Source organism: Athene cunicularia (assembly GCF_003259725.1).
Source record: "Athene cunicularia isolate RWA chromosome 6 unlocalized genomic scaffold, athCun1 chr6_part1, whole genome shotgun sequence".
In the NCBI taxonomy this organism is placed as follows: Eukaryota; Metazoa; Chordata; class Aves; order Strigiformes; family Strigidae; genus Athene; species Athene cunicularia.
Window position 1 is genome coordinate 22,882,505 of NW_020799105.1, and position 24,871 is coordinate 22,907,375.

At 39.2% G+C, this 24,871-nt stretch overlaps 1 protein-coding gene across 2 annotated transcripts in view; it reads left to right on the forward strand.

Moving 5' to 3' along the window:
- Positions 1–561: 561 nt before the first annotated feature.
- The window catches only part of ZRANB1 (zinc finger RANBP2-type containing 1), a 42,799-nt gene continuing 18,489 nt past the window's right edge, over positions 562–24,871 (forward strand). Inside the window, exons 1-3 of one of the 2 annotated variants that reach the window (XM_026851316.1) lie at positions 562–844; positions 12,780–12,877; positions 13,642–14,492. In XM_026851316.1, coding sequence (XP_026707117.1) covers positions 13,679–14,492 — 814 coding nt within the window. In that variant the 5' untranslated portion in view covers positions 562–844; positions 12,780–12,877; positions 13,642–13,678. Of the gene's footprint in view, positions 845–12,131; positions 12,154–12,779; positions 12,878–13,641; positions 14,493–24,871 lie in introns of those variants that run through there. The other variant, XM_026851317.1, reaches the window with a different exon arrangement.

Sequence of the window (24,871 nt, forward strand, 5' to 3'; positions counted from 1 at the left end):
AACTATTTTCAATTTCAGTTTTACTACACGCCTTTATATACTTTATATTACTTGGAATGCTGCTGTTCTGCAGAACAGCTATGTAGGTATGAAAATCACTTGTCTCTAGAAGTCTTTGAAAATCTTTTTTTTTATGCAATCATAATTTTTTCTCACCTACGCAACAAAAGTCTTTGAAATGATACGTATCTAGCTTCATTAAAGCTTTTTTTTTGTTGTTGTTGTGTTGTGGAAGTACATTACATGCTCCTAATGTGCTGCAGTGCACTGCGTTTTGTTTAAAATAAGTTTCTGTGATCACCAAAAGGTCTTCTGACAGGTTTAAGAAATACTCTGGAAGAATTTGAAGTGATATTTTCTCCCAGATTACTTATTCCTTTTATTTTCATATCTCATTATGCAGTCTAATCGATAACAATTATTTCTGGAAATTACCCATTGTTGTACAGTTGTGGCAGCATTTAGGATTTACCCCACTTTTCCCCCCCCTTTTTTTTTTTTTTTTTTTTTTTGTTTCCCTTTTGGATGTGCCTGTTTTGATCTGTGTGCCCGTGCTAGAATAGGTGATGGGAGCTACTTGCGTGTAGCTGTGAATTCTGGCGAGCAGAACTTCCATGATGTTGCCTGTAGTACGGTATCACGTATTGTCGATACTTTATCAGAAATAAAGTACAGCGTGGGAAGTATTTCGAAACCGAGCTTGTTTTTGTGAACTGAAGTTTAAAAAGAAATTTAGGAAAGTTCGATCGACGAGAGAGGCAAACCGTGGTAATCTACCGCTTCCAGCCACTTTCTGACTCTACCTTCGCAGTCCCCCACTGCGGCAGCTCCCTGCCAGGATCAGGTAAACTTCTCTGCGGAGGTCACGGATGTGGCTGTGAGTCCTTCCTTCGGAGTGACCACAGGACCCTTCTTCCAGCCCTCAACCCCCGCCTCGAGCGCTCCGTCCCCGCGGTGGTCTCCGCTCTCCTGAGAGCAGTGGGTGGGAAAAATGGGGGAAAATTTATCTGGGTCTCCTGCGTGGTGGACACAGCACGGCTGCTGAGAACTTTTTGCTGCCATGGTGCCTTTCAGTGATAACAATAATGACAACTTTTTCTAGAATTCTTGGGAGTCGGTGTAGTAAACAAATGTTGTTTGACAGGCTCTGTGCTGTGCTTGAACAGTCTCTACTCACTAGCTACCTACTGTGTCATAAGTGGTGAACCTGGCATGTGAGTTCAACACATTGATACGTTTGTTGATGCAAAAACTGAAAGGTGAGATGTCTTTCGTGTAATGCCTTAACTTCCTCCTTTCTCGAACACACACTGTGCTGAAGCTCGTTCTGGTGTGAGCAGAATCTCGTAACAGTAGTTTGGGAGAGGTTTGTTGCACTTACTTTTGCTTTTCGTTCTCATCTAGCATTTTGTCTTTGTGGAAGAGATTTATGAAGCCTTTTTTTTTTTTTCCTCCTTTTTCAGTGGTTACTTGGGGGAAACAGGTAAGCAGCAGGAGGTGTTCTGGAACTGTTTTATTTGCCTCCTTCCAAAGGCCAAGTTGAATTGGTGTCTCAGCATGCAGAGTCTAGCGTGTCATATGTAAAAGATCACTCCTTGTTTAAGTCTGTCACAGTGTTGAAAGAGAATAATGCTTTTGGATGTCTTGCGTTTTGTAGGGTTTGTGAAACTTTTAATTATGCGGTGTAATTCTTTTGAAGAAAAAAGAAATTAAGACCTTTACTTTTTTTACGCTGCTTAAGTAAGGACAGGCAGATGGGGATGACCGATGAGGCCATAACCTGTTATTGTAGAGTTGTATCCATTAGCATTTTCTCAGAAGTATAATTAAAAAATATTAATTTAATTGGAATGCCAAGTGGCATAAAAGCATCAACGGGATTCATCATAGAAGCATGACTTAAATTGGAGACTAGTTAAAACGCAAAATTGGTCAAGGCAGTATTTTTGGTCTTAGTTAGCCTTGTGCATGGCAATTGTATGTCATTTGATATGTAAATTCCTTGGGGATGGGAAGTCCCATCCATCTTTGGAGTTCTTTGCAAGATGGATCTGTAAATAAGTCAGAAATGTAAATAGAAAATACTTTACTGATTGTATGGGAGCTTATTTTTAATACGGTCAATCAAATAATCAAATGTACTCTCAGGCACTTTGATGTGAGATTTACTGGCTCCTTCATGTGGTATCAGTTTAGGTGTTAATGTTTCTCTTTGCAGCTTCTCTTTGCCATACCGGTTCTGCACAGGGCTGAGATTGTGCAGAACTTTAGATCAATACATTCTTCTTTGTGATGTACTGTCAACTAATTGCAGCAAAGCATTTAAACTGCTACTGCCAGTTCTGTTAGTAATCTCATGCCCGTTCCCCCCCCCAGAATTTGAAGACTGGGTTATTTTGAGCTGTTCAAAATTTATGTCAACAAGTAATCCTCATTTTAACTGCATGAATTACGATCCAGAGTCTCCTGGTACTAAAATGGAACTAAACTTTAGTTTGGCAGCTGAAAATGGCTGGCTTAGATGTAACTAATTTTTATTTTTTTTAAGTAGTACTACATATGAAGAGAGAAATGAGGCAAAGTTAAAAAGAGAATTTTTTTCAACATAGCTGATGAAGAGGTTACCACTTCACTTGTCAAGTGTCGTGGCTTGGTAAAATCAGTTAAATAACAGATAATTATAACTTTGTAATGTCAGTTGAATAGAATTTGTTATACCTTAAAAAGAAAACTTCTGTCTTCTAATTAAGATCTCAAACATTAGGAATTCAGATGCTTTCCCGGTACTTACTCTTTTTCATAACAGTTCTTTCATAGCTGATGTTGCTTTAACTTGCACAGAATCAGACTGATTTTGTGACTGTCTTCACTTCTGCATCATCAGTTGCTGAAGCACAGCATCATGTATGTATGTAGTTAATTCATTTGGAATTTCCTTGAAATATAAGATAAAGAATAGGACTCATCTCTTTGCTAACTGTTCGACAGCATACTTTGAAAGAAGAGCCGTAGTGCTTCAACGTCAATTCTGAGGACTTGTTAGTCTGTAATAATACAGATGATTTTGTATTTCCGTTTGTGGCATGGGCAGGTTTTCAGAAGCTCTCTAGTCAAACTGGAGTTGTATCCACCTGGCATTTTTCAAAACAACTTTTTTTCTGGTGCTTCTGTTCCCTTTATGCAAAAAATCATTTTGGTGAAGACCAGAGAGAGGAGAGGTGTGGAGGGGGTGGAGTAGGGAATGAGTTGCAGTGACATTTGAAGAAGGAACTGTCCTCAGGAGTGGGCTGATACGGAGACCTTGATTCAAGAAAGCAGAAGGAATGGTAGGATTTATTTATTTTTGTTTTACACAAGGAGCATGGGAAGGTAATACATTGGAAAGAGTGGTAGTTGCTGGTATGTGCAGAGCATCTTGCCTGTGAAGCAGCCAAGTTTGCAGCCCTTTTGCATCTTCTACTGTTCAGCAGATATAATGAAGTTGGCATTTTTCCCTTTGGATATTTGAATTTATTCTGATATAATCTGTTCTGCTTGTTCTTAACTATTGAATTTTTTTTTTCTTTCTAGTAATGTGGAATTTTTTTGTGCTCAGAGTGACTGCTAATTTTGCTTGTACTCATGTGTGCGTTTTAAATTAGTGGAAGTTAGTACTTCTAAGACAAATGGTGGAGAAGGCACAGAATTTACATCTGCCTTTAAGGTTAAGAATTGAGCTGAAAATGCCTGAATTAATGAGAGCTGGGTACAAAACAAATAACAGGCCTGCAACCTGCTGTCCAGGGGGTGGAGGGACTGGAAGGATGGATATGAGTCTATTTTGGTAAGTGTAAATAGGACTTCCTTCTGAAACTGTCAGTTGTGACCAAGGAGGCTACAGTCTTTTCTCCTTTTTTTTTTTTTTCTCCTTTTTCTTCTCCTTCCTCCCACTTGTGGTAGAACCCAGTACATGTTGATGTTTTATTTAGGTTATGTTTGCCATTGGTTTTGTAAACAGATGTTAAGGTTTAAAAATCTTCCATGTGATTCTTTGACTTCAGTTTGATTTAGCATCTAGTCTCGAGTTGGTGGTTTTTAATGAAGCAGAAAAAGTCCAATACTGGGGAGTTCACAGACATTAAGAAACTTTTCTAAGTTATGTTGTTCTGCTATGTTGTAGATATTCAGGAGGTAGCTTTCCTGAGCTAAAGAAAATTGTCAGAATCATGGTTTACGTGATGCTGGAAAGAAAAATAAACTTGAGTGGTCTGTTTTGTTTTCAGTAGATGAGAACTATTATGATCAAGTCTTTTAGTAGCTTTGAAGCTGCACATACTTTTGTAGGTCCATTTGTTTAAAAACCATGCAGCTCTTGGTGCATAGTCAGTTGATTCTCTGGGAAGAAAACTGACTGTCATAAATTTCATGAACGTGGGTAATTCTAGCAAAAATAATAGGAAATTTGCTTTGTGAAAGTGATTGTCGGTTTATGAGAGAATCCTGTTTCTTGTGGCTGTAAAGTCTCTAAGTGCATTGTGTAAGCGTCGACTTGTATGTCTTTCAGGCTAATGGGCTTGAAAGTATTTCTTCTGTCTCCATTCATCTTCCAGTATCTAAGCAGGGATTCAGTACAGACAGCTGGCATATTTATTAGTTGCTGCTATCTGAATTACATCCCTGAAACAGATTCAGTCTACGGGTCTGAGCCTTAAGTCTTCTGCAGTTTCAAGGAGCCTTAGGTATAAACTTGTTATCATGCTAGGCTTTTTTTTTTTTTAGTCCACACTACTGTGATAAGTCAGGAGTACTTTGTACTAGGTGTCTTAACAATGTCTGATTGTCGCTTATGCAGTCTGTCAGATGGGCCTGTGGGTTTAGGTTTTGGCTACAAAAGCTTCCCCTTAGTGTGTGCTTGTTGAGAAGTTAATTTTTATCTTGCTGAACGGTTGGGATGGTCTGCTCAACTATTTACATTTTTTTGACCTCCTCGTTACTGTTTGGCTTGGCAGGGATAAAAAATAATTGTCACTTGATGGCTTTTAAATGGTTTATTTAAAGAAAGTTGTTCAGTGTTGTCTCTAGCAGAAAGTTATTCCCACCTCCCAAAAGCAGAAGGTTTTCTGTTTTAGAGCTGTTTCAGCGTAACTTCCTAGCAGCTCAGAGTACCTTGCAGTGACTAACTTGGGGTTGTTGAAGATGTGTCATGAACAGATTACTAATCATAAGGTTAAAAAATGTTGTTTGTTTTTTTTTTAAAAAAACAAAGAACCGATATCACTCCTTCTCCAGAAGGAGTTTAAATTTATTTCTCCAGTGATACTTGATACTAGTTCTTTGCACTGTGCTAAGCAACAACATAGGCAGTAGTGGTTTTTGTGTGCTGTGGTAATCCCATTTTTGCTTCTTTCTCCCCCAGATTGTTTTGATACTTTGTTTAGCCAGTATTTTAAGAAGAGCTGGATAAAATGAGTGTAGCTTGTATGCCTTACTTGAGCTAGAACTAGTCTTAAATATAGCCTGATTGCAAATGCATATACCAGAGCCGGTCTTTAAGTGTGTCTGAAAGTGGCTCGCCATTAATTAGGAGGAAACTACACAGTAGTTGATGTTGAGTGTGTGTTTCCTCGTTGCATTTAGAGGCAGGTGTTTTTTCTCAGCCAAATGGTGACTATGTCTGTATGTAGCCATGATCTGATCTATTGTCAGCTAGTACTGAGGAGGTCCAGAGGATAATTGCTAGAACTGAATGTCAAACATACAAGTCTTAATACAATGTTCCTTGGCTGTTGGGCAGGTTTAAGTGTGTTAAAGTTTTGATGTTTGACTCCACAGTGTGTTTTTATTCAGAGCATGACATCTGGTTTGCCTCATCTTGTGGATGAGCTGAGATCTAAACACAATGAGTCTCATGTTTTTGGCATCTAGTCTAAACACAGATAAACTTTATTTTTCTGTTTGACCTTGCTTTGTATAAAGAAACCTCTTGTTCAACTTCTGTACTTTGTCCAGCGCAAATATCTTTTAAAATGAAGTTTTAACAATTCTGCTGTGTTTTATTAAGTATGTTTGTTACTGTGTTGTGCATCTTATCTTGAGTCAGTATTCATCTGTTGCTGACTGTTCATGATGATCAGATTCATTAAATGTCGCTGGCTGTAATAATGTGGATATTCTATCATAGCTCATTATTTTGAGTCACTTTGCTTGGTTTTTGATTAGTATTGTGTGGGAGACGCTGTGTATTATGTAACTGTTGATCTGCTTACTCTGTTTTTTCCAAATGGTATTGGTTTCTAAGTAAGCAATCGTATTTAGTCCATCCTAGTGTGTAGTAACATCTTATCTAAACAGTTGTTCACTTTTAAATGAGTTCTAAAACAAAACCAGAAAACCCCTGAAAAATGTAACTTTCCTGAAATAAGAAAGAGGCCTAAGCTGCTGCTAGTGGTTTTTTCTAGGTTGTTTTTAGCAGTTAAGGTTTTCCTAGCTTTTAGTCATGAATTTAATAGAGCTATATGTAGTTTGACCCATTTGAAATGAGTAACAGATAAACCAGAAACTTGTACTTTGCAAGTTACACAGAAGGATTAACCATAGTGGTTATGAGCACAAAAATGCTTCAAGGGATAAACATGAAAATAAAAAAAGCAGAAAGAGTGAATGTTCAGTGTTGTCAAATACTTGTTAATTCAGTGATGAGTTTTCAGCTTTCACAGAGGAGTCTCTTTATAGTTAGGTCTACATCCTAACCTAAAGTTCATTGTCAATTCTCGTGTTTCAGATATACCCTAAGATCTGTAACATATCGTTTGCAAAATTAGGCACCCTGTTGCATTAAAACTGCATATAAATTCTTTTTCTTATGAAAAGTCAGACTTCAAGGTTTATTTGAAATGATAGCAGTTGGATTGGAAGTGTGAATAGAATATTAAAAAGAAAGCTGAAGCAAAATCAGTGTAATTTTTCTGAATACCATAAATCCCTAATAAAGTAGACTTAAGGTGTTGTAAAATGAGATACGAACCCATAAGTCAAAATGAAAGCAATTTTTTAATTATATTTAAACGAAGGCCATCAGAATTCACCCAACCAACAGGCTTTTAAAATGTTTTCAAAAGTTACTACTTACTCTCCCAGATTTTTTAAAATCATATCTAATGATTTTTTTCTTTTGTTTTAGAGAATGCATTTCTTGCAGCATGTTTCTTTGTTGAAAGTTCAAGTCTTCAGGATTTTAACTAATTGCCCACTTGTAAGAGTAGATGACAGATTGTATGGAATGAAGAAGGTCATACCTAAAAATGTGCGGTACAGAGTATTTGTTGACAGCCTAGACTATCAAAACTGAAGGAAAATCTTAAAACTCATTTAACATACTAGCTTATAAATACTAAATACTACTAATAACTAAAATATTTTCATTTTTTCTTTTCGCCATTAATGTTATAGTTTGTAGATTGTGTTGTGATTTACATAACAGTGATTTGTTCCCCAGTGGAACTGAGATTTGTGCCCGTCTTAAGTCCATGGTGGCTCTCTTCAGACAGCAACATTCTTCTGTTATCCGTGTTACCAGGAGCAAAGGAACAGCTCTGCTCCTCAGAAGAGCAGAAGTGATCCCAGTGTGTTTTGAGAGCAGTGCTCTTACTAGGATGAGGATGGGAAGGATAATGTAGTTTGACAAAAGCCTCTGTCTTCCAGAATAGTTCTTGCTTTGTATCTGTATTTGATAAGTTTCTGTGCTCTGTAATGATAGCTGCAGTCTGCGACCCGTTCCTACTGCAGATAGCCAGCTAGTGTTCTTTAAAGAAGTAAACATTTCTGAAGGAAAAAACCCACCTCAGAGCAACTTGCAGAAAATTATCTCAGTGCTCTCTTTCTGAGATGAGAGTGTTTTCTCCTTTCTGCTGATCTGTTTAGCACAGTAACCTTTCATTTTTTATGAACTGTGACAACCAAAGCAAACTCTACTTGCTTTTTAAATTCCTTGCTTCAGTGTATTCAGACCAATACAGAAAGTGCTTCTACATTTGTGACTTTGCAATAATCTTTCCATCCTTTATTATAGTACATAGTTATTGCCCTTACTGCAAAGCGTCCAGATTCAGTGCTGATCCGATTTGGTTGTCCCATTGACAAGGTCAGTGTTAATTTTTTTAAGAAAACTTAATTTGCAGAGATGACAATGGAGCTTATTGTTAGTTCCCTTCAAACTATGGAAGCCTGGGTTCAAGTTTTATGCTTTTAATATACTGGGCTGTGGAGGCTTATGCTGAATTCTTGAGAAAGCAGTCATGCAAGAATAGTGAATAGTTGAAGGTGGAGTAGGTAACTCCAGTAAGTTAAGAGAAGGTCAGTAAAATTCCACCTTGTAAAATGTGAAAACCAAATCTTAATATTTGGCAATAAATTTCAAATTGGTTATTTAAAAACGTAAGTTGTTTTTTTCTGTATTGAGTGTGATGCTTCACAAGGATTCTTAAACTCAGATACCAAAAGTGAATTTGAGCCATGTTAAATAGCCGCGTCTTTCATGTAGGAAATTGAGGAGGTTTTCAGAGAGTGTACAAGTTTGAAAGAAACAAATTGGCCTTTTGGATTTAAACTTGTGTACAGCTCTGTTATCTTCTAGATGTTTCTACTGGCTCTAGTTAAAAATTGGCAAAATTTTTTTTTGAGTCCCATGGTACAGCTTATATGAGCTTTAAAAAGAGACTGGTTAGAGTCAGTGACAGAGTGGCAGTGTTTATAAATGTATTTGTTTGGAAACAGTGAGATCAAACCATTGCTTTGTTTCCTACTATGAACAGTTGACTCAAACTCATCTTATGCGTCTTAAAAACGTTCTGCAGTCTTGCAGAACAAAACCAGCTACAGCTATCTGAATTCAGACTAGTGGGGGTTTTAGCATAACCATTTAAGGTGATAATCCAGATGTGTGATTTTAACAGGCTTTCCTTCTACAGCTTTAATTAGAAGGCTTATTTGTGTATAAATGAACTTCAGTTCTCTAAGAAGTGTGCTAATTTTTATGGGTAACTGGAAGAGAACTTGAGGTAGTGACGTACAAGGGGGAACACTTCTGAAAATGCGTCAAAGTATGTGGGGTTAATCATAGGCAGTTTTTCTTGAAAAGCTGTTTGTCTATCATTGTATATATAAACTTCACAGCAACATTATCCAGCTGTTAGTGAGCAATTACAGCTGTCAGATTCTTGGTAGATGTGCATTTAAATACATCAAGTTTCATAATACGTGAAGAACACAGTCAGTGAAAGTGCTGCCGTTTGATCTTTTGCTTTGACTCACAGTCCTGTTCTCCGCTCCTTGTGGTTGGATGTGTGAAAAGGCTTATTTCTACACTCAGAAACTGCTGGGTTCATAGATTCTGTGTTTGGTTATAGAGACCTCTCTTTCAGAACAAGATGCTTTTCCTTCTTTTGTTCCTCTGAAAAGTTGCTTCAGTGTTTTGAAATAACAATAAATAAACCAGCCTGCCTTTCTTCTTGGAGCAGCCTGAGAGGCAGCTCAGGGGAAGGAGAGTGCATCTCCTTTGCCTTGCAGGTCTTGCTGAAGGCTTGATACCTAAGCTCCCTCTTCCCTGTAAATACAGAAGCAGTTAGCTTTGTTCAAAAAATCTGTACATGGGAGCATAATGAGTTAAGGTGGAAACATCAGTTTGATTGGTATAATTACGTAAGGTTTCTGCCAGCACAATTCCGGCAGAAAATCCGTAGTGTAGACTGGTCTGAAGCAGCATCTGGCCTGTTTACGGGGAGAGGCTTGATTGTTTAATGAAATGGAGCTCGATACTGTTCCTTGTTTGAGCCAAAGGAAAAATAATTTCTGAACATAAGAATTAAATTGAGGGGAGTATAATATATCCTGTCATAAAAATCTTATTTGAGGATTTCATTGTTTCTTCCCAATTTCTGTGTTCCATTTGTGTTTTCCCATGCACCTAAAAAGCAAAATATTCTTAAAAGTTGAAACAAAGCAAAAGAAAAATTTGTGACTCTTCTACGTGACCTTTTCTGACTGTCTTTATTTTGTAAAAAGGTAATCTGGTAATGTTTTGAGTTTTCTTTGTTACTTGATTTATCAGAATGTAATATATTCTCCTCTTTAATGTACTGAGTACTCCACTAGTCTGTCCAGGAAGTATCTAGTGCACTATATAAACTGATCAACTGGAACTTGCTTGGGAGTTTTGTGGGTTTTAATTTCTTGTCTGCTCATGCTTTTTGGACATTAAGGCATGCACCTGCACTTCACAGTCACTGCTGTGCTATTTCTCTGAGAGAGAAGTACTACATGATTCAACTTCTCCTCTGCAAAGAATCTAAATAACAAGTTAAGTTGAAGACAGTGGGAAAGAAGTAATTCTGAAAAAATGTTAACAAGCTTCAGGCTGCTCAGTGGCTGGATGGTGATCCTGTATGGGCAGTAAATCAGATGGTTCTGGTGTCCCTGGGGTGGGGTGCAGTTCAGACCAAGACCTAAAAGTAAAAAAACCCAAACCTGATGAGGAAATTTAGCACTTTCATATATCTAGCTGTGCCATAGTGGGTGTTGGCAGATCTCTCCAAGAAGAGAAACTGCACTGCTCCATTGATTGAGCCTTTTTATATTCTTTACTTCATAGTAACCTGAGGCCTTGTGTTCGGAGGTGGTGAGCTCATATCTTGGAGGCTTTCGAAGCTGCAGATACTCAGCCTGAGAATTATGTCTGAACGCATCTAGCATTTTAAGGGGTGCAGAAAATAATTGCAGCTAAAAACCTCATGAGATCTGTGAAAGCTTTTCTGTAACACAGTATGTGCTGTGCTATTTAGTTTCATACGTGGTATCTCAGTATTTGTTTAGATCATTTTTGCAAGCATCAGCTTTTCAGCCCCAACAGCAATCTCCTTTACCACTTTTAATGTCAGTAAAACACGATGCTGACTTTTCTTGCCCCATCCCAAATGTGGGTTGGGATTTGTTTGCAATGGGAACTGTTGGGTTTAAGGCTTTATAAACTAGGGCAGGTAGGAGACCATTTACAGTTACAGATTCCTCCTGGGCTTCATCACACATTGGTACGCAGATCTGGCTTTTGATTGAAAGCATTACCTCCTCAAAACATAGCAGCTTCTGCTCGAGTAGAAATTATTCTCAAGCTTATATTGGGCACTGAAGTACAGGGACAGCCACTTTCTGTTATCCTTGGTAGCACAACAGCTCTCGGTGGGTTTGCTGGTGGCAGTTAGCAGGTGCACGGGCAGCGTGCTGCTTCCTTCTCTTTTCTGAAAACCACGTTCAACTGCCTTCCATTTCTAACTAGAAAATGTTAATATCTCAGAAAACTACTGTTTATAGAGAGAATAAGCTTATTAAGAAATGTTAAAAGTCGTTAAAAAACTTAGTGTGGGAATTGGGGGGAAAAAAACTTTGGCCAAGCAGAATAGTTAAATCTAGCATATAGTGTACTCATATAGGAGGTGTTTTGGCAAAGCTTTGGTTTGTTTATGGAGTAGTGAAACTGTTTTTCCTCCAAGTTTCTGGAAAGTATTCTTTATGAAGTCACCTTTAGGAAAATCAAGTCGATGTGGTATTCTTATGTATATGTATGCATTTTTCACTTCATTACATGGAGATATGGGGACCCTAGTATGATCTCACTCCTTTTTTTTCCGTTTTGCATGGGCATGGACATTTGAGAAACGGTGGAGGGGAAGCAGTAGGAAGTCTAATTGCCTTCTCAGCACATTCCTCAGTCTGACACAGTTTTGTAAGGTATAGGTGGGAGTGAAGTGCTCTGCAGGCTGTTCAAACACGTCATATTAGAACCCGAGCTTTATAAGAAAGCTTTATGAGTTCCTGATTGCTCTTCTTGCTTTCATGCAGAATAAATATGGATTGCTGCTGAAAATGATAGTCCTGCTCTCTCCTCTGTCCTGGCCATGCGATAGCCCCTCATTCATGCAGCCACCTGATCTGGTGAATAGATCAGAGTCAAGCTGTTGGAAAAAACCTACGCTGTGTGCTGGAGTCCGCCGGAGGGAGATAGTAGGAATAAGGGTGATGAATTTAAGTGGACTTTTAGCTATACCTTGGTAGAGCAAGGTGTGTGTGAAGGTATTTCAGTGGCAAATGTACTAACTCATAAAACACTTCCTGATTGGAGAACAGGTATAAACTACTTTTTAGTTTGATGTGTCTAGTTTTGAATTTAATCCTGTTGTCTGACTTCTCAATTTTGAGTTCTTGTTTACTAGATTCTGGGTGTTTTTGTTAGCCGAGAGAGTTGCGATACAATGAATGAGAATTGTCAGTCAATTGATATGACAAATTTGTATTTGCAACAGTTTTGCATGCTTAAAAATAGCACATAATTGAGACTTATATGTTGGGTTGCTATTCTGTGGTAAGGGAGGAAATAGAGCGTATACGTATTTCTTTGTCCTTTATCTACCTGCCTCACCCTTTCCCTCTATTATGCCCTCTACACAAAGGGTTTTTTTTCTTCCCAATCGTAAGTTTCAGATTGCAATAAGTGTTTATAGATGTTTTGGTGTGAATTTGATGTTGCTTGGATCTAGTTCTTCTACTTCATCAGACTGATCACTTGTGTGGCCACTTGTTCTTGATAAATACTGGTTTGTTTTAACCAGTCTATATGTTAGTCTCAGCAGGTCATGACTGAGTTTAAACAAGTAAATTGGGATCAGAATAGGTGTGGCATTTAATGATTAACTTTCTGGTTACTCAGGTCCAGTAGGAAACCTATAATGAGTCTGTTTTCATTTTGTTTACAGGAATAGTTATCTGCTTAGTCTCATCCTTCATATTTGGCAATCTGAGGAAAAGGTCTGAGCCAGCATGAAGACAGAATCCCCTCTTCAATAGAGAAAAAGTGAGTTGGATTGAAATGGGGGTTTGTAGAATGAAAATGCTGTGTTAGCTTGTCAACACACACAGCTTGTGCTTCCTTTCAAGTGGTATTTTAACTTCGTAACGCTGCTGTTAAGTGATGGCCAATCGAGGCCTAGTCTTGGTTAAGCATATGTATAAAATTCTCAAGTGTACGCATTTTATGTAAACTTCTACACCCTACTATTCTGAAAGAACTGCTTACTCACTCTGTAACTGCCCACCTGATACACTCCTTCTTTCCTTCCAAGTCCTGTGAGGTTGATTGCAAGACCTCCCAGGATCTAGACATCATATTGAATTGAGTTCATATTGAGCTGTATTCATACTGAATTTTATTTTAATAATTTGTGACTTGTTTCTGTAGCTGTACTGGTCTCTTCTTCAGTATTCTCAGTGCTTAATATGTATCTGTGTTCTGAATTTGTTTTGGAAACCTCAGTGCAAATTTAAGAAACTCCAGACACACAGGACTGAATTTTCTTTTCATTTTTGCATTAGGAAATCCCCAATTCTGCATTTTAAATGCTGTTAGCTCACGTCTTACCCTTTTCGTAGTAGTTTTTCTTCCCCTAAATGTTCTAATAGTCTCAAGGAAAAAAGATTGCTTGTTCGCCCAGCCTGATTTTTTATTATTTTATTTGGTGCAGTATGCATCAACTGGGTTAAATCTCATTTACTTTATTTTTTTTTAAACAGAGCTCCTCTGCCACCATTGTGTACTAACGATGTATTCTGATTACTTAGCTTTCTGCCTGACGCAGTTCATTTCAAGAAGTGCACGATGACAGAGCGTGGAATTAAATGGGCTTGTGAGTATTGTACATATGAAAATTGGCCATCTGCAATCAAATGTACCATGTGTCGTGCTCAGAGACCTAGTGGAACAATTATCACAGAAGATCCATTTAAAAGTGGTTCAAGTGATATTGGTAGAGACTGGGATCCTGCGAGCACTGAAGGAGGGAGTAGTCCTTTGATATGTCCGGATTCTAGTGCAAGACCAAGAGTTAAATCATCTTACAGTATGGAAAGTGCAAATAAATGGTCGTGCCACATGTGCACGTACTTGAACTGGCCAAGAGCGATCAGGTGTACTCAGTGCTTGTCTCAACGTAGGACCAGAAGTCCCACGGAGTCTCCTCAGTCTTCAGGTTCTGGTTCCAGACCAGTCCCTTTTTCTGTTGATCCATGTGAGGAATATAATGACAGAAATAAACTAAACACAAGGGCTCAGCACTGGACTTGTTCTGTTTGTACATATGAAAACTGGGCAAAGGCCAGGAAATGTGTTGTTTGTGATCATCCCAGACCTAACAACATAGAAGCAATAGAACTGGCAGACACGGAAGAGGCTTCTTCAATCATAAACGAGCAAGACAGAGCTCGATGGAGAGGAAGCTGTAGTAGTGGTAATAGCCAAAGAAGATCTCCACCCACAACCAAACGTGAATCGGATGTGAAAATGGACTTCCAAAGAATTGAATTGGCTGGAGCTGTTGGCAGCAAGGAAGAACTTGAAGTTGACTTCAAAAAACTAAAGCAAATAAAAAATAGAATGAAAAAGACTGACTGGCTGTTTCTAAATGCTTGTGTTGGTAAGTTGCTTGCTGCTACCTTATACTATTATGCCTGTGGTTTTGGGAGAATGAAGAATTAAAGCATAAACTTGACATTTTATTTGAAACCCATCTTTTTTTAATCTCTGCATTTTAATTTTAAAGAGTAAGCCAAATGTAGAAGTTCCTGAAATAGCTTCTGCTAAGAGAGAGTGCGGAGTTCATCCATAATCTGGACAGGGTTAGACGTGTTTCCCAACTGTGCTTGGACTTTCTTGACCTTTTGTAGAAATGGATATCCTTATAACCAAATCCTGTTGTTCTGTGTAGTCGTTGAAAGGTGGAAAAATTACAAAAGCAGTCTGTTGAACAACGTAATGCATATAGTACTGTAAAAAATGCTATTACTGGATAATTAAAATGACTTCTTTTTGCTATGGCAAGATATGCTAGTAGAATCAGCAGCTGCAGCTTGGGAGTATTTGTAAACAGTGTAGAGCTTGCAACAGTACAAGATGCTCTGTCAGATGTTAAAAATAACACCAAAATATGTAGCTCCAAGAAAGTGCATGTGTAATACTGACCTTGAAAGTAATAATGTTGTATTAATACAGATACTGTGTTGTAAATGTTTACAGGCTTTCTGAAAGTATTTTTGTAGTCAGCTGCTTCAAAAAATTCAAACACCAGTTTTGTTTTGTATTTTAGTGCTTTCCTTAAGGAAATTCTGGATAATCCTCCCAATGCTGTTAAATAACAGAGACGTGAGATCAGGGTTTTCTTCAATTATTGACCTTGCGAGTTAACTTTTGTGCTGTAGCTTCCCAGAAGCAGCTATCTTGGGCCCTAGCATACAAACAGGTTAAACACTTGAAATACATAACTATTTTTAGAGTAAAACACTTCATTTGAAACTCTGGTGCTACTGGTATGTCTCATACCGTTCCTTAATGTTTGACGAAGTCTCCTCATGGTGATTATAATTGAAAAAAACTAATTTGTGGAGCTACTTTATTTAGTATCTTTGATCAGGTGTAAATATTTTTATGGGTGTCATGGGTTTGATTTCTCTGAGCTAATAAATATTCCAGTTTATTTTTGTCTTGCGTGAATGGTTGGACAAGCACATTTCCTTTTGAAAATAGTTAGATGCCTCAATATTTCCTGATACTTTCAGCTGCTTACATGGTAGCAGACATGCCGTGCTTTTTCCTTCTGAAGTGAAGCAATTGAAATTCTGTATGGTATTTCATAAGTTATCAAATACCCAAGCTCACTTGTTGGAGGTCGTTCCTGTGCCTTACAAGAGTCTATCTTGCATTCTGATGGCAATTGTATGAAATGTAATGGGTTTTATCCCCCCTCTGCTTTTTTGAAAAGTGAATTATTTTTTTTTTTACTATTCCAATGCTCACACTTTCATATTTTATCTATGTGGAAATGGTTGAGTTTATATTTAAGAATTTGAGTTTTGCAAGTATTTAATATTTCTTGTGGCTGTACAATTCTACATGAAACTCAAAACTATGTTTATAGAAATTTTCTTAAGGCAATAATGATTTGGTTCTTTTAAAATGAAAATAGTTTGAAGGGATCTTGATGAGAAAGCCAGAATACAAATGGATTTGTGTTCTGATTTTTACTACTGTTCTGCTGAAAGATTTCATCGATTCTTTTCTGTAGCTTAAACACTTACTATAGTTCAGCTTCTTAACTGAGGGGGGGAAAAACCCAGCAACCAGAGCCATTCATTATCAGTCCTTCATTTCAGAATGTAATTTTGCGTATCACAGATGTAATATTTTTCCAAATGCTCCCTGTAGGAGGAATAACCTTAGGAAGATTGATGGAAGCTTCATGGATTCTTTTGTGGTTGTCTCTGGATGTTTTGCAAAGTATCTATATTGGAAGGGTATACCAGTTTAACCAGTAATTTTAAAATCAATAAGCCACATTTGTGCCGGTTGTTTTGTTGTCTTAGTGTGACATACTTAAAACAATTTCACTGTCGATTGAACAGTTGTGCCTGAAGCATATCTCCTTACCATTGCCATCAACTTAGTTGTGGCCAGCAGGGACAGGGAAGTGATCTTGCCCCTGTACTTGGTGCTGGTGAGGCTGCACCTTGATTACTGTGTTCAGTTTTGGGCCCCTCACTACAAAAAGGACATTGAGTTACTCGAACATGTCCAGAGAAGGGCTACAAAGCTGGTGCAGGATCTGGAACACATGTCCTATGAGGAGCAGCTGAGGGAACTGGGTTGTTTAGTCTGGAGAAGAGGAGGCTGAGGGGAGACCTTATCACCCTCTACAGCTCCCTGACAGGAGGGTGCAGAGAGCTGGGCTTGAGCCTCTTTAGCCTAGTAGAAAGCGACAGGACAGGAGGGAATGGCCTCAAGTTGCACCAGGGAAAGTTCAGACTGGATATTAGGAAGCATTTCTTTCCAGAAGGGGTTGTTGGGTGTTGGAATGGGCTGCCCAGGGAGGTGGTGGAGTCCCCATCCCTTGAGGGGTTCAAGAGTCGGGTCGATTTAGAGCTTAAGGATATGCTGTCGGTGGGAACTGTGCTAGGCGAACGGTTGGACTAGATGATCTCCAGGGTCCTTTCCAACCGAGATGATTCTGTGATTGTGACTTAGTGAGTTACTGCTTGATAACCAGCTGGAGCTCTTGTGAACTTTCAACTGAGCTGCCTTGTCAGTCCTTAGCCAGACACAACTATAAAATAGGACAAGTTCATGTTAAATGTCAAGTAAGTTTGTAAAAATTGATGGAGTAAGAGTTGGTTTGTAATTTATTATTGTAGTCCAGCTGAGAAGTAGTGGCTTGATAGGATTCGGTAACTTCAGGCTGCACACCTCCAGGTTTAAGCTTAATCAGTTGTGGAGGGTCCATCTTATGTGGGAGAGATGCACAAAGTGTAGCTTTCCCTGAAGTTAAAAATAAAAATTAGAGGAGCAGGAGTAGGAGTAATTCTTGGCAGACTGGTTATTTTCTTTTCTCTTAGAAGAAATTATCTTTCAGAAGGTACCAAGGAAAATGTTTGATACTTTAGGACAGCTGTTTAGTTGAACTCCACATATTGCTTCTAGTATAAAATTATTTTTACTAGAGTTTAAATGTAATGTCAAGTTTCATTAAAAACGTGTATCAGACCACTTTTTCCCTAATCTGTTTTTTCAGCTGAAGCATGAAGGTAGATATGTATCTGGTGTGGATTTAGAAAAGTACCTCTGTGTGTGTGTGTGTATGTTTGTGGGTTTTTGTGTTTTGTTGGAGACATCCATTAACGCTCCACCCACCTCAGTACACAAACATACCATGTCATCAACGCTTCTATTCCTTGCCAATCTAGGCTGTACAAAATGTGATGAGTGCAACTCTTATATTTCGCTATTCATATTTATATGAATAGTTTCCTTAATGGAGGCTATTATTTCCAAATCAGAAGGATGAGCGGCATTCCCCCTTTCAAACTCTTCAAGTTAATGTGCTTAAATGTTATTTTTGTTACTGACTTGGTTTTTGCAGCAGCGGATGCATCCATCAAATGATTCTTTCTCAAAAGAGTGAGATTTTAGAACTGATCATTTGGTTAAAATTTATTAAAATCAAAGCAGAATATCTAGTAAATATGGCTGTTGAGTAACATGACTTGCTATAAATGCCAGTTTGAGTTACAGTGAGAAATTACAAATGGCTTCTGCAAGGACACCAATGCTTTCTACTGGACTGGCCTAGTAAATGTTTGTGTGAAGTCCAAGGTGACTCATTTCTTGGGGGTGAAGCTAATGTATATTTAAAATTAAGCTTCATCGCCTTTTGTCTAACTCGTGGTGCCTGTTGCCAAAGAGAGAGGTAAGAGAGGTTTGGTGGCCTGTGGGGCTTAGGAATCCGATGTGCAAGAAGAGCAGTACTGCTTGGGGCCTGGTGAAGCTGGTTACAGCTGGCTGTGGAATTAAGTAGTATAGATGGATGAAGATAGTCATGGCTATAAAACCCTTATAGTGTTTAGAGTTTGCTTGGGGCTTACACTTTAGTACTTGTCGAAGCTTCCCCTTTCCTGGCACTTGAGGGCTGGGTTTTACAGTGGTGTTAGCAGAGTGGGTTTGCTGCAGGGCGCTGCTGGGCATCCTTGGGTTGTGTGTTCAACTCCTGAGCTTGAACTGTAGCTCACAGATGAGAAGTAAATTCTTCTCCTTTTCCTTTCTCCCTGCTTGTTAACTGCTGCCAGAGTATGCACTTCCATTCAGGTCAGTAAGTTAGCTACTGCCGCCGTGGGTCAGGCTGCCCTTGCTGGGGAGGGTGGCTCTGCAACCAAGTAGATACATGTTCTTCAGAGCTGTGTGAATGAAACAGCTGAGTGTTTTTCTTAAATCCAAAATACTTAGAGCAATCTGTAATGAATCTTGTTTTGCAGTACATCCTTAAAAGGACCGTTAGTTCATTCCTAGTATTCCTACATATGTGTCTGCTTAGTTTATCCTTTGTTGACTACTTTATCTCTCTTACGGGGTGTTTTTTTTTTTCCCTTTGTCCTTCTCTCCCTTCAGTTTTCTGAAATAGTGCCAAATGTGTTACCCAAGCATTGAGAAACCCTGTGGGGGAAGGAAAATTGTTCTGTCCAGCTTTCAGTGTGGAGCTGGCTGGGCAGTGTCCTGAGCTGCTCTGCAGAGATGGAGGCCACCTCCTGCTCTGGGTCCTGCAGAGCACGTGGCTCTTTTCCTGACAATAAAGGCAGTGAGAAGGGACTGACATACTGAGCTGCTTTCTGCTGGCATTGCCACCCGAAGTAGTGTCCTGGCTGCTTGCTTCTGGCCTGCTGGTGTGGTTGCAAGCCAGCGTACAATGAAGGGCATCTGGAAACTAATCTTGCTAAAAATGAAACTTGACAGGCTTGATTAGGGGATTTTTTTTTAATTTTTTTTTTCTGGGGGGTGTGGTGGTGGTTTTGTTTGTTGTTTTTGCTGGTTTAGTAAACCCAGACTGGTTTCCTCATCGCATCCATTGTAGGGCTAAACCTTGATGGGGCTGTTTATGCTGTAATAAGGGTGTGGGAAGTGTATGGGTGGGAGCAAGCTGCTGGAGGTGGGGAGGGGTCATGCACCCTTCCTTGCTGGTCTCAGCTTAGGCTAGCATGAACTGTTTGGGGCAGTATAGCATGAATTAGATCAGTGATTACCTACCATGCTGTCCTTGGCTAAATATGGCAAAGAGTGTCTGTTGGGATGGTTGGGGAGGGAGAGGTTGATGTGAGCTGTACAGTCGCGCCTCCTCCCTCCCTTTGTGATTCTGGGAAGCATGACTTGGCATACTTGTCTGCTGTGCCATGTAAACAATGACGTAAGCTTACAACTTTCACCTGGGTAGGAAAACTTGTCTGTGTCCTGTACATATATTCTATTATAAATACTTTGTATGTGTATATGTCTTCCAGCGGAGATAAAACTCTGCATGTCTTACTCCTTGGTAGGAAATCCTAACTCCTGAAACACACTTGTATTTTGGTCTCTTGACTACTTTTTTTTTTAAATGCTTGCTGATGTTGTATGCTAAAAATAATTGAAAAAGTAGTTATTTAAGTTTGCCTTGGAAGCACTGATGGTTAACTTTAATATCATTCATGACTTTCCCCTGTCCAGCCTCCCTGCCCTGCAGGCAACTCGTCGGCCATTAATGCAACAAGGGGTGTGGATACCTCTGGCAGATAGGAGAGGGGATAAGGACATCTTTCAACAGTAGTTCTTACAGGTGTGCTGCTTCGTCTTGTAATGGTATGTTAGAAACGTACTACATGGACTGCGTGTATAGGTAAGAGCTGTTTGCATGGGAAAAAGAATAGGCGATAGTCATACTTTCATGCATTGGATGGCTTTGGGTTTAAAGTACATCATCTTGCAAGTTACTTATGTTTAAGTTGATGCAAGTTGCTAAACTTTGAAGAATTAAAAAAAATGAGTATACAGAAGGTTCTGTCTCAAGCTGTTATTAGCTAGAGAGTGATCTGCTGTTGATGGTGTGCTAATTCTAACAAGGGAGGTCCTGGAAATGAAGAAAGAGGAGAATGAGCAGAGGGGTGTGGTTAGAGGCCCACAAAGGTTTTTCAGATAATCCCTATTTCTCATATTAATTGATGTGTTATATTTGCTTGAAAAGGTGTTCTTCCTCTAAGAGGAAGAGTTCTTCTCAGACGGATTGGTTTTGGTGCTCAAAATGCTGGATTGGTGGAGTAGTTATGGATAATGAAACTTTTCTTTATGGCCACCTGCTGCACCCATGGTGAATAGTTGGAAGAGGTTGAGGGCTGAGCTACAGTTTGCATGGTCAAACCACAGGTCCTCAGCACTCATTGCTGGAGGAGCAGTCAGATTTTTAACAAGTGTCAGAATTTGGTTTTAATGGGTCAGTTATCAGCCCCTCACTTTCTGGAAGATCACCTTGTCACTTAAACCAGTCTTAGGATTGGTCTGTAGATGAGGAAATGAGAGCATGTATATGAGTAGACCACTTGCAATTGTATCTGAAGCAGAAAAGAAGCGGCCCAGGGCTCTTCTGTGTTACTGATCTGGTGTATTTTATGGAGGGATCTGTCTCTGCTTCTGATATTTGAAATGTCTAATTTGGTTATTAGAGAAATTTGCCTTCTCTTACCAAGAAGTTCAGGGAATAGTAAAGTTGATTACAGTTGTCCCACATACGAGGCACAATGACCTCTCTAAGATGAAGTGTTTTCTGTTGTAGTCTACTCAAATGTGAGAACACGTTGTTTACCATAGCGTTTTTACCTCTTTGAATCAAAGTAATCTCGAATTTTTGGGTTGTTCTTTATTCTTTGGCTTTGCTTGTTTCATTTCAGCTTGATCCTGTTCAACCGTTTCAAAGATTTAAAGTGCTTGCCCTGTAGTATATGGAAGACTGTGTACGTGCCTCTTACACAGTGGTGCTTTTACAGTTTTTGAGGATCAGGAGCCTCCTGCAGAATCAGCTACTGCAGCCTGGCTGACCCACTGCTTTTTGCTGCTCTGCAATCGCTCATTTGTCTCCATAGCAGTTCAACCGAGGCATTGTTGAGGAACCTTTAACTAAATTGACAGCAGAGGTGGTCGAATTGAGGGTTCTTACTCGCTTTTAGACTCTCACTGCATATTTAAACCTTGCTGCTGTTGGAGCTGTATGTGGAGCTGGTGGCCTCTGTCCCGACTTGCTAAGGCAGTGCTGTCTCCCCCGGCCCCTCTGCTTCCCCAGATGTAAATGGCAGAACTGCATCAGTCTAGGTGAAAGGTTTCATTTGCAAGTTGTGCCAGCCAGTGCACTCCAGAACTATCAGAGAGATAGCGACATAAATAAAGGCTGCTGCTGTAGGATTTTCTCTGGAAACGCTTACATCTGGCTGTTCTGAAGCCATTGGGACTGTGCAATTAAGGCAAACGGGATTGAGTTTTCTAGATACGCTTGTAAACTCTTGCATATTTTCCAGCTTTACTTAACTGCACTGAACCCTATAAATATTTACATGTTTTAAAGAATCAACTTAATAGCACGCTAGCTGAAGTAGTTTGGTTTTAGCAGCCAGGCTAATTATGGGTTTATTCAATGTGAGCAAAGGTAATATTGATGTCTAATAAAGATAGTTGTAACAGTTGTAGCAGGAGAAATGCAGGATCAAGATGGTACAAATAGTTGTCATTGGGTGATTTAATATTTTTAAAATTTAGTCTTTTTAAATAACCTTCTTAATCTCTGTCATATTTTCTGATACTGAGATTGCATATTCCTGATCTGTGCTGTCTGTAAGAGTCGGGGCTTTACTAGAAAAAGAAAAAAACCTTGGCTCCCAGTGCTGTGAAAGAATATTCTGATAAGGGGAAATGCCTGAATCGCAAGTGGGGACACCGTTGAACCTGTAAACGCAGAATACTAACCCGTGCTTGTATTCTCTCCTGACTCGGGTGCAGCGTTCTGTCCTGTCACTTAGGATGTCAGGCTGTAGCCATGTGTTTGTGCATTAAGCAAAGCAAAACTTGTTGGGGGACGCAGACTTAGACTGATGTCTTCAGTTGCAACACAAAGCTAACGTTTGTGGAGTCCACTTTAAAGAAAAACTGATGTAGACATTGAGTCATAAGGATCCGCTTGCATTTGTGTAGCTCTTGTAGCTAATCAGAGCTTTGCCCTCGCAAGAGGTCTCGCTGCTGGAGCGCTCACGGGGGCTGTGTGAACAATCTTGAGGCAAATGCCAGTCTTCCTTTTGACATTTTAACTGTCTGTGGAATGCGGTGGGTGTCAGTGGGGAATAATCCAACTGGCACGGCACTATCAGACCACGATTCAGAGGCTGCTTGTGTAAGTAATCAGGCACTTGTGTGTTATGAAGTGTAGTGAATTATAACATCAGTAAATATTTCTGTAATATTTCTTGTAAATAGTGTTTTGTTAAGCTTTATTTAAATAGACTTAATGAATTGGAGGCTCTCCATTCATCTGACAGAAATCAAAGCCATTGTAGGGAATGTGCCTCCTATTGTCAGTAAAAGCATATTAAGACCTCATTTTGGAGTGGTGATACTCAGTCTAGGAATTGCAAGCAGTTCTTAGGATTGTTGCATGTAGGCAAGTTTACCCTATGGATTTGGGGCAAGATTTGTGTTTTCTGGTTCAGACTTCTGGCAATGTGCCTGTTTAAACTATATTTTTGCACTTCTACATTTGGGTTGTAGTGCCTGGCACTGTAAGCAGGCTGGCACCTGCCGAGCTGTCAGGAATCTTTCCCTGTTCTTTTGAATCAGCTAAAATAGTGTAGGTGTTTGGTAGAACGGGTAAAGAGAAATTTGAGCTTTCTTGTTGTGGCTGAGAGGGGGCCAAAGAGGTTTGTATTGACTGTGGAATATCAGCCCTGCAGCAGTGATGCTCCAGGTACTTGGGTCACAGAATTTCAATGGAGGTCAGTACCAGACAGTAGAGTGTGCAGTGGGGTTGCAAGAGGAAGCTTCTCATAAGGAAGTAGACTTGTAGTGGGCTCTCTGGAGGAAAAAACAAAAAGGGAATGAGCTCTTTATGGCTTGATTTTTGTGTGTCATGTTTATGTATTCTCAGTTACAAAATGGTTAGTGCAACCAGAGTGAGCTTGATTTAAGAATTTCCTGATGCCTCCCTCCACCCCAGTAGTCACTTGGCTGTTTGGATTAAGGAATAGAGGATGACCAGATAGAATTCATGCACGTAGTCACGACCATCATTCCATGAGCTGTAACTCTGCTACTTTGATGTGTCATTTGGCACACCGTCACTGTTCTTCACTTTGAGATAAAGTATTGCCAATCCTGTACCTAAAACACATCTCATTTTTTTTAAATAAGGCCTAGAAAGCACACATTTTTTTCTGGGTTTGATATATGTATTGATCTTTAGCTTAAGCTTCATCAGTGAAGTTTAGAAATGTAGTTTTTAAATGCTGGCTTATATAACAATTTTAGTAATTAATTCTAGGACATGGGGCTTTTAGGAATGTCAAGTATTGCAAGACGTGGGAATAAACTGCGAGAACTGGCAGTGCTGCATACAGCACATGTCACTGATTTGGATCCTTATTGCAGCTTGTAGTAGTTAGTGCTTGAAGGCATTGCCAAACCTCACATGACCACCTATCAGCATCAGTCTTAGACTTCAGTTGTTGCTGAGGCTTGAGTAAGAGTGGGATGATAATAAGTTGCCTTAGCAGCTGAGGGTGGGAGACTAAAAGAATAATTACAAATATGAATTGACCAGGCGCTGACTTAAGGCTGTAGTAGCAGGTACTACTCTACCGTGTACTTGTCAGGCTGGCTGACTGGAACGGTTACAATGGGTCTAATCTGTCACTGAAAGATCATTTTGGGGGTGTTTGCTTAAATTTTGAAATTAGTCTGAGATATTTGGATTGTCAGAGTGTCTACTTACCAGTCTTGGGTGGTCTGTGGTATGTTTGTCAGTGGATGATGTGGTGGAAGGTGCAGGTATGGTAACAGGCATCTTTCCTGTGACAGTAGAAGTGGTTAAAATTATAAAGGTATTATGAAGTGACTATTAGTCTTTAACAAGATGTCTTTCCTAAATTATATAGTAATATTGTATTTTATATATATATTAAAAATATTAATAAAAAGAGTGTGATAAGATAGCAGAGAATCTGCTCTTCTATCAAGATTATTCTTTCCCTATGGATTCTTGGGTTTACTAGCAGGTGATCTTGTGCCAAATCTGTAGTATAACTTGTTTTAAGAGAGTGGATCATGAGAAATTGTCTGACTTTGACATCTACGTATACATACATATCTACACTAAAAAAATCCAAACTAACAAGTCAGTTTGCTGCATTTTGCTGGAATGACATCACAGGCAGCCTTGGTATTGCCTTATGAGTGGCATAAATAACCACTGCA